The 9,662-nt window shown below is 38.3% G+C and overlaps 1 protein-coding gene across 1 annotated transcript in view; it reads left to right on the top strand.

Moving 5' to 3' along the window:
* Lvrn (laeverin) overlaps positions 1–9,662 on the top strand; it is an 87,393-nt gene that overhangs the window by 51,603 nt on the left and 26,128 nt on the right. Inside the window, exons 7-12 of the mRNA XM_008825276.3 lie at positions 4,512–4,655; positions 5,681–5,746; positions 5,836–5,901; positions 6,826–6,998; positions 8,638–8,714; positions 9,024–9,163. Coding sequence (XP_008823498.1) covers positions 4,512–4,655; positions 5,681–5,746; positions 5,836–5,901; positions 6,826–6,998; positions 8,638–8,714; positions 9,024–9,163 — 666 coding nt within the window. The remainder of the gene's footprint in view (positions 1–4,511; positions 4,656–5,680; positions 5,747–5,835; positions 5,902–6,825; positions 6,999–8,637; positions 8,715–9,023; positions 9,164–9,662) is intronic.

Raw genomic sequence — 9,662 nt, forward strand, 5'->3', positions numbered from 1 at the left:
TGTTCCCTTTTGTCACAATTAAAATCAGTGTTGGGAATTGTAGTTTGAGATCTTAAAGAAAATTAACCCAATAAGAATGAATGTAGATGGCTAAATGCTTTTTACTCAGTGCGATGTATAATTCAACAGGGATCCTTGTAAATTGTCATATGCCAATAAAATGTAAAAAGTGGTTTAAAAAAAATCCCAGCATGGAGTGGGGAGACAGGTCAGGACAAAGTCCCAGCCCTAGTTGAGCAGCTCTTGCAATTGATAACTGAGGAGAGAGGAAGGGTTACTTTTCTTTAAGAGTATGGCCCCTCTTAGGTCACCCATGCTCCAGTGAATGGCCACACACCTGAGTATAACAGCAGCACAAATTGGACTCAGGCTTAAAAAGGAAATAAAGAGACAAAGTTAGGTGGGAGAGAAGGGGGTAGATCTGGAAGGAGTTGGAGAAGAGAGGGTAAATATAATAAAAATAATACAATGCATGAAATTCTCAAAGAATTAATAAAGATATATTTTCTAAAACTTAGTTGTCTGATGGGTGTGGTAGTGCAAGCCTTTAATACCAGCACTCAGGAGGCAGAGGCAGGTGGGTTTCTGTCAGTTTGAGGACAGTCTGGTCTATGTAGTAAGTCCCAGGCCAACCAGAGCTATATCATGAGACTCTGCCTGGAAAAAACAGATAGATAGAAACCACTCAGTTTTCTGGTCCTAGCCAGGATGATGACAATAAAAATACTACTTTTGCCATTCACTTAGAAAGTAAGTGCCAGGCAGTGTGAGTTCTTTATGTGCGTCATCTTAGTCAGTCCTCAGAATAACAATAAAAGTGTAGTTGTGTGGTGGTTTGAATGAAAGATATTCCCCATTGGCTCCAAATATTTTAATACTTGGCCCCAGTTGGTGGCATTGATCGCAGAGGTTTAGGAGATACAGCCTTGCTGGAGGAGGCAACATCATTGGGAACTGGCTTTAAAAGAGTTAATAGCTTGGGCTGGAGAGATGGCTCAGTGGATAAGAGCACTGGCTGTTCTTGCAGAGGACCTGGGTTCAAATCCCAGCACCCATATGGCAGCTAACAACAGCCTGTCACTCCAGTTCCAAGCGAATCTCATGCCCTCTTCTGACCTCCATGGGCATTGCACAACATGGGTGCACTTACATACATGTAGGTAATGTACTCATACACAAAAAATGATAATAATAAATAGAATTTTTTTTAAAGTTCATACTCTAGCCCCCCGCTTCTTCCTGCATGCTCTTGAGGGTGTGAGCACTGTCTTATCATCATAAGCTGAGGTGTCCAGTTGAACACCTAAGCTAAAAATGGGTTTCATGCAGTATTGAACAGATTGCTGATCGTCTGCTATGCACTGTGTGCCAGCCATTGTTAGCTATATACTCCTGAGCTTCTAGAGCATTATATACATTCAGCCACTCCTAGTAACAACTCTGAGAAAATGATGATGATTGCAGTGCTTAACTCCTATTGAGCAGGCTTTATTAGCTGGACATTTTGCTAAAAACTTTGCCCAAATTAATTTAGTCCTCAAAACTATTCAGCGAGGACAATATTGTTCTTTCACTTTGAGATGACAAAAGGAATTTCGGAGACAAAGTTAGTAACTTGTCTGAGTAAAATATGTAGTAAAAGGGTGAGATAGAATTTAAACCCAAGCAGCTCAACTTCAAAGTCTGTGCTTTTAATTATCATACTTTATATTGATGCTTAAAGATTGTGTAAAATCACATGCCAGTCAGAAGAGAGACAGTCCATTTTACAGAGGAAAATCTCATAAAACAGGGAGATGGTCCTATGAGTTTCAAAAGTATTCATTAAAACTGATATAAGAGCAAGAAGCTAGGAGCAACTAAAATTTCAGTGATAAGAAAATGATTAATGGTCCATTGCCTTGACAGGTATGTACTTATTTTTCTCTTATGCTTTAAAAATAAGTTCATCTGTTCTTGTCCACTCTATGAAAACCACTGTTTGGCTTTGTTTTCTTTCAAGTTATCTTTCTGTTTCATTTGTAATAACAGTCATTTAAAGGCATTGCTATGAAGATCAAGCAGCAAAAATCCAAAATGTTTTCATAAGTAGCAGAAAATTTCTCCCAACTATGGAAATAAATACATAGGAAAAATTGGAAAGAATTATATTAATACTAACATTGTAGTAGTGATTATCTTAAGTGTGAACTATGAGAGTTTTTTTTTTACTATTTTCTACATTGTGTACATGACACACAAATCAAAAGCGAGATGCTCTCAAGAATGCTAACAAAACCTATGTTGAACAAACAAGATCAGACTTGTGCAGGTGCTTCTCAATTCTTGCTACTTGGAGTGTGATTATCAAACTAGTAAATAACATCCTTGTTCTAGTTTGCCTTTAATTGCCGTGACAAAACACTCTGACCAATACCAACTTGGGGATGAAAGTTTATTTAGCTTACATCTCCCAGGTCACAGTTCATCACTGAGGGAGCCCAAGGTAGGAACTCAGGGCAGGAACATGGAGGCAGGAGCTGAAGAACAGGCCATGGAGGAATGGTGCCTACTAACTTGCTCCCTGGCCCCTGCTCAACCTGCATACAATACAGGGCCACCTGCCCAGGGTGATGTAGGATGGGCCCTCCCACATCACTCAAAAGTCAGTACCCCACAGACATGGCTATAGGCCAGTCCAAAGAGAGGCAAGTCCCCAGCTGAGGCTCCCTCAACCCAGGTGTGTCAAGTTGACAACTAAAGCTATCTAGCACAATCCTCTAGTTACTTGAAATACAGGTTCCAAGTGGAATCAACTAATTTCGAATGTGAGTTTGACTAAAGCCTCAAGTGATCCATATTTTTAAATTTTTTATTTATTATTTTTATTTTATGTATATGCATGTATTGCCTGCATGTAGGTAAGTGCACCCGTGTCGTGCAATGCCTGAGGAAGTCATACGAGGCTGTCGGATCCCCTGGGACTGGAGTTACAGACAGCTGTTAGCTGCCATGTGGGTGCTGGGATTTGAACCTGGGGCTTCTGCAAGAACAACCAGAGTTCTTAACTGCTGAGCCATCTGAGCCATTTCTCCAGCCCCCAGGTGATCCATATTCACATTAAATTTCAGACACAGCCAGGCATGGTAACTCACACCTGCTATCCCAGGTATTCAGGAAGCTAAGATCGCAAATGCAAAGCCAACCTCGGATACATGGCAAGACCCCATCTCCAAAAACAGCAAAGTTTAAAACATGCTACTCTTTGTTATGGCTGTTCTTATTTCAGAAAGAGCAGAATTTGATAATAGCCTTGAGATAGTTAATACTGATTGTCAACTTCACAGGACTGGATCACCTAAGAGGCAATCTCTGATCATGCCTGTGAGGGATCATCTAGATTAGGGTAATTGAGGTGGGAAGAGCCACCTTAATTGTTGGCAGCACCATTCGGTGGACTGGGGTTTCAGACTGAAAAAGGAGAAAGTGAGCTAAGCACTAGCACTCACTGCTCTCTGCTTCCCAACTGGGGATACAGTGTGACCAACTACTTCAAGCCTGGGCTGCCATGATTTCCCAGCCATGATAGACTGCACCCTTCAACTGTGAACCAAAATAAACCTGTCCTTTCTTAAATTGTTTTTGCCAGTATACTTTGTCACAACAACAAGACAAGTAATTAATACAATCCTGATTAATGAAATTGCTAATTAAGAAATTAAGGTGCAAATAGAAAGGCATTGAACCAAGCATTGGCGTATGAAAATACAGAAGAGTTTGAAAGTTTATCTGATACTGATGTGGTGGGAGACAGTCAACTTGGAGACCCCAAACACAGCCAGATCCTCAGGGGGATTGCCCACTCTCCAGATATGAATTGTCAATGCAATGTCTTTGCTCTGTTTTTGTCATCCCAAGTCCCACTTTGGCTATAAATTGGGTTTTTTTTCTATTTTCACATTATGGGGAAATTGCTTAGTATCTTGGACAGTTCCATGGTTCTCAATAAAATATAATGAATTGCCTTCTCATGAGACATGAGCTGTAAAACGCTTTAAGCCTGTTGATTTCTTTTCAGTTTTAAATTATTATGTTAGCATTGTTGTGATTTTGTAAGTCTAGTATACGTTTTGCTTTGCAAATATGCGTGTAAAAATGTCAACCAATTTTAAGGAGCCACTTCTTCAATTTTAAGGAGTCACTTATTCAATTAACATTATAATCCTAGAGGGTTGAAACCACATAGAGATGGTGATAGAAAGCCATCTCCATAAGCACATGACTCTTAGAAATCCTGCTCTTTTGTAATTAGCTTCTCAAAACTTGAAGTAAGTAATACAAAACAGGAAGGAAGATGTTCTATGGCTTTGTTATTCAAAGAATTCTAATGTTTGGGGTATATGTAATTCAGACATTTTTCAATTATTGGTTTTCCTTTTCAGTATAAGTTTTGGGAATTATGGTAGAACCGCTGGATTTTGTGTTTCTGTAATACCTCAGAAGTTAATGTGGCTCGATCTTTTCCTTTATAGAATGAGATCTTTTTTTCTAACTTTTTACATGATGTCCTCAGAGAAGATCATGCCCTGGAGTCTAGAGCTGTGTCCATGAAGGTGGACAATTTGACAGAAACAAGTGAAATCATTGAACTCTTTGACTTATTTACTTACAGCAAGGTAAACAGTTATACATTTCTTTTGTTCTGCACTCTTGCAGAAACTTACATAAAATCGTTTCTAAGGATTATGGAATAATATATACTTAAAATTTGATACAAATAACTTTAATTTTATTGGCTGATAGGTTTCAAAAATGTAGTTAAATAAGATTTCATCAAGAAAATATTATTAATGATTCCCATATTAGATAGTGGTTACCATCTGCCATTATAAACAGACTTACACAACTTGACATTTTAAAAGCAAACTCGTGTGTGTGTGTGTGCGTGTGTGTGTGGTGTGTACAAGTGCTCCCACAAGTGTGTATTGGGAAGCTAGAAGAAACCTTGGGTGCCACACCTCACCTTGTTTTTGGAGTCATAGTCTCTCATTGGTCTGGGGCTTGCCCATTTGGGAAGTCTGACTGGCCAGCAAGAACAAGCTCCACAGAGGTTTACCTTTGTGCTTGCCTTCCCAGTTCTAGGATTACAAGTAAACATGACTAACTTTTTTACATGGGTTCTGGGGATAGAACCAAGGTCCTCTTGCTTCTGTGTGTGGCAATCATTTTACCAACTGAGCCATCTCGCCAGCTCCAAACTCCTCTGTTTCGTAGAATTTTATTCTTGTGTGTAAATATCTCAAAAAATGTTTGTGTACCCTGACTTTTTATAGGTAGGACATTTGCTCACTGTTTACCTATTAATTAGTGATAGTCTATTATTTTATTAACATATTTGGGGATAATTGAAAGGTTCAGTTAAGCTACAAAATGCAATCAGAAGTTGGGCATGCCTTTGATCCCAGCACTCACGGTTCAGAGACAGGCATATCTCTGTGAGATCAAGGGCAACCTGGTCTACATAGCAAGTTCCAAGCCAGCTAGGGCTACAGGGAGACCCTGTCTCAAACAAACAAACAAACAAAAACAAACAAACAAAAATCCAATCAGGAGCATAGCCTGGAATATTGCTTATAAAATAGAATGTGTCTTTGTAAATATTGAATTTTGTTCAAACAATGAATTTTTTCATATGTCCTAGGGAGCGTCTATGGCCCGGATGCTTTCTAGTTTCCTGAGTGAGCATTTATTTATTAGTGCACTTAAGGTGAGTTTACAAGACTGTTACATGGGTGGTAGCAAATGGAAATGCTTTGGCATGCTATTATTTTAACCTTAATTCCTCTGTTTCCACAGTCATATCTGGAGACATTTTCTTACTCAAATGCTGAGCAAGATGATCTATGGAGACATTTTCAAATGGTAATTGTCCTTTTCGAAACATTTTCTTTCTGAGCATTTTTGTCTAATGTAGTATAAGATCAGGAGGCCATGGGTAAATAGCCGCTCCACAAGAACATGACTTTTCCTTGGCTTTGAAACTCCCTTTGGTCAAAGGTGTTTCTTTTTTTTTAAAATGTTATTTATTAGTTTTTATGTGTATCAGTGTATTGCCTGCATGTATATAAGTGCACCTGTGTTGTGCAATGTCCATGGAGGTCAGAAGGGGGTGTTGATGAATTCCCCTAGAACTGGAGTTATGGATGGTTGTTAGCCACCATGTGAGGGCTGGGACTTGAACCCAGGTCCTTTACAAGAGCAGCCAGTGCTTTTAACCCCTGAGCCATCTTTCCAGCCCCCAAAGTATTTCTTTAGTTTTCATCATATTTCCATGCCTAGAACAGAGGCTGGCACACAGTAGGTCTATAAATATATGCTCAGTGAAGGAATAAATTAATAACCAAGGCACCACTCATAGTCAGCCTTCTGTGGTTCCAATCAATCCCAGATGGACAATAAAAAAAAGTTGCATCTGTCCTGGACTTTTTTGGGGTCACTATTCCGTAAACAATACAATATAACAACCATTATAGTTACATAGTATTTGTATTACAGTATGTATTGTAAATAATTTAGGGATAATTTACAGCACACTTGAAAATGTGCATTCGTTACATGTAAGTACTGTTCTAGATTATGTAAGGGGCATTAGAATCTTCAGATACTGGAGGAAAAGTTTATAGAGATAAACAGTTCTGAATTCAGCTCGTTAGACTCCCAGTGGTTACTTGGTTACTACATAAAGGAGGGATAGAAAGGTTATTTTGTTTCTTTGGGGGAGATTGAAGCTTCAAAAGGTTTTGTTGATAAGCCACATCTGCTTTGTGATGATTTTTTTTAAAACAGGCCATTGATAAGCAGACTATAATTCATTTGCCAGCAACAGTGAAAACCATAATGGACAGCTGGACATACCAGAGTGGTTTTCCAGTCCTTACTTTAAATGTGTCTACTGGTGTCATGATACAGGAGCCATTCTATCTTGAAAAGGTTGAAAATCAGACTCTTCTAAGCCACAAGTAGGTCACTTTGCTCCTCTACCTTCACCCTGCTTGGCGTTGAGCTATGCTGGGGTGCAAGCCAGCCAGTGACGAGTTAGCATGACCCTTGCTGGGCACATGCCTTTCTTCTGGGGGATGCCCTGTGTTCTAGGGTGATGCAGAACCCCAAGCACTGAGCAAGGCTAGAGACCTGAAGCTAGGGATCAAAGTGTGCCCTCACCTGGGACTTAGAGTGACACAAGTGACCAGAGTGTTGGAATGCTATGTGTTTCTCATCATCCTTCAGGCAGAAGTAATGAATTACTTGGGATTCTGGTAAGAGGCAAGAAGATGGTATCACTAATGGTACATGTTAGTTAACAGAAAAGGATGACCTGTTGCAATCTCTTCCCTAAATACAGAACCAAATGGTAACTACATCTTTGAGCCTAGGTCTGTGCACATGTGTGCACATTGTGTGGTGCACATGTGTGCTTGTGTATTTAAAGCAACACTTGAAGCTTTAAATTTATGACCTTTAGATATATTTGGACCTGTTTCAAATATTGACTTCTGCAAAAGTCAAACCTTAAATAGGTCTTATTAAAATTTTTGAGTTCCAATTACATTATCTATAATACAAATAGAATGGTCTGCATCCTGGGTATTGCAAAAATGCAGTGAGGAGTGGTAGCGTAGAATTTGCAAGCAAGTCTGGTGACCGGAGCTTGATCTCTGACACCCATGTTAAGGTAGAAGGAGAGAACTGATTCCTCCAAGTTGTCCTCTGACCTCTACACATGTGCCATGGCATATGTATGTCCCCTCCCACATCACATACATAGATACACACATATACTACTACTACCACTACTACTACTACTACTACTACTACTAATAATAATAATAATAATAATAATTCAAATAGCCCTACTCTTTCTTCAAAATCCTAGAGGAAAGAAACTCAAGACCCAAAAGCTCCTTTTCACTATAATATCTGTGACTTTTCAGAAGTGGGCAGTTTAAGCTATGCAGAAAAACACAGACTCATAACTGAATGTCTGAGAAGCCAAGATATGAGAGTTTGAAGAAGACTGGAAATAATTGCCTAAGCTCCAAGCTGTGTCTCTTCTGATGACTAATGTACTCCTTGTGGTCAGCTGATTCATCCAGGTCACATCCACTAACGCAGAGGAAAATGTAGACATTCAATAAATATGAATGTTCTGCCTGATGCACATGAACAAGTTTCAGCTGGAGAGAAAGCTTGGGGCTGAGGAGTGTTTTGAAACATTGTCAAGCTTTTTTTCTTTTGAAATTACCCTTCACTTCTCTAGGCATGGATAGATTTGGGTCTGTTTGCAACATTTGAATACCCCAGAGTGAGGCCACGTAGCTATAATTTAGCAGAATCAGTTCTTCAACATTTCAGATATTCTTAGTAGTTGCCTGTGCTATAAGAAGTAAATCCATAAGATACAGCAAGAGGCAGGAGTGACAAAGGTTTGAAGTGGCATTGCCTCATATAAACAGCAGCCAGTAACCATACCAACAAAAGCCCTGTGCAGCTACTGAATCACCATGACTTTGAGAATGACTATTTTATCATCTCTTTAATCTTGACTGAGCATATATTCTTGAGTGTGAAAAATGACTTTTTTTCTTCTCTTCCAAAAAGTAGCACATGGATTGTCCCTATACTTTGGATGAAAAATGGAATCATACAATCTTTAGCCTGGCTGGATAAAAGCAGCAGTAAGTAAAAAAAAAAAAAATCTATAAAAAGTGTCTTTACATACATGCCAATATAAAAGCAGAAAATAAAATATGAAAATGCTTAACTTTTGGAAACCTACTTGTTGAACAGAGTTTAAAAGACAAGTTTCAAATTAAAACTCATTATATAGGAAAATGTAACTATATGGTAGATCAACATACAATTACAAATTATCTTAAATTATATTTTATTTGGCTTGTCGTTTAGACATGAGAATGTATTATATAAAATGTATTGAAATCTTTTTAAAAAATCTTATTTCAAACTATTCTTATATTTCTTTGTAGAAATATTCCCTGAAATGCAACTTTCAGATTCTGACCATGACTGGGTGATTTTAAATTTGAATATGACTGGATATTATCGAGTTAATTATGATAAATTAGGTTGGAAGAAGTTAAATCAACAGCTTGAAAATGATCCTAAGGTATGGTTGTTTTGGGTCATAGTCACTCAGAGGTTGAGCTTTCTGCTAGAAGAGCTCTGTCCCATTTAGCCCCCCTGTACCTGTACTGGAGATGTCTTTGCTCTCATTCTTAGCAAGGGATGATTTTGGTGAACGGTGTATTTTTGGAGATTCTTTTTGTTTTTCCAAAAATATTTTTACCTTTAGAAATGAGAATCAGAATATATTTTCCTATTAATGGGTAATCTTGTGAACTTTGGTAAGTTACCTCAATGCTTGGTCATAGTTTTTCACTGTACAATGAAAATATTATTTCTTGGATTCCCCATGAGGATTAGAAATGATGCAGGTAAAAATGTACCAAAATTTTTTTTTCTTCTTTATTTTTTTTAGTTTTTACAAAAACTTTATTGAGAATTTCATACATACATATAAGGCATTTTGATCAAATCCATGCCCACTCCTTCCCCTCCAACATTACCCCCTCTGAAGAGGTAACCCTAAAATCTTTTAAGGATTA

The sequence above is a fragment of the Nannospalax galili genome, unplaced genomic scaffold, assembly GCF_000622305.1.
Source record: "Nannospalax galili isolate Female #2095 unplaced genomic scaffold, S.galili_v1.0 scaffold128, whole genome shotgun sequence".
Taxonomy (NCBI): Eukaryota; Metazoa; Chordata; class Mammalia; order Rodentia; family Spalacidae; genus Nannospalax; species Nannospalax galili.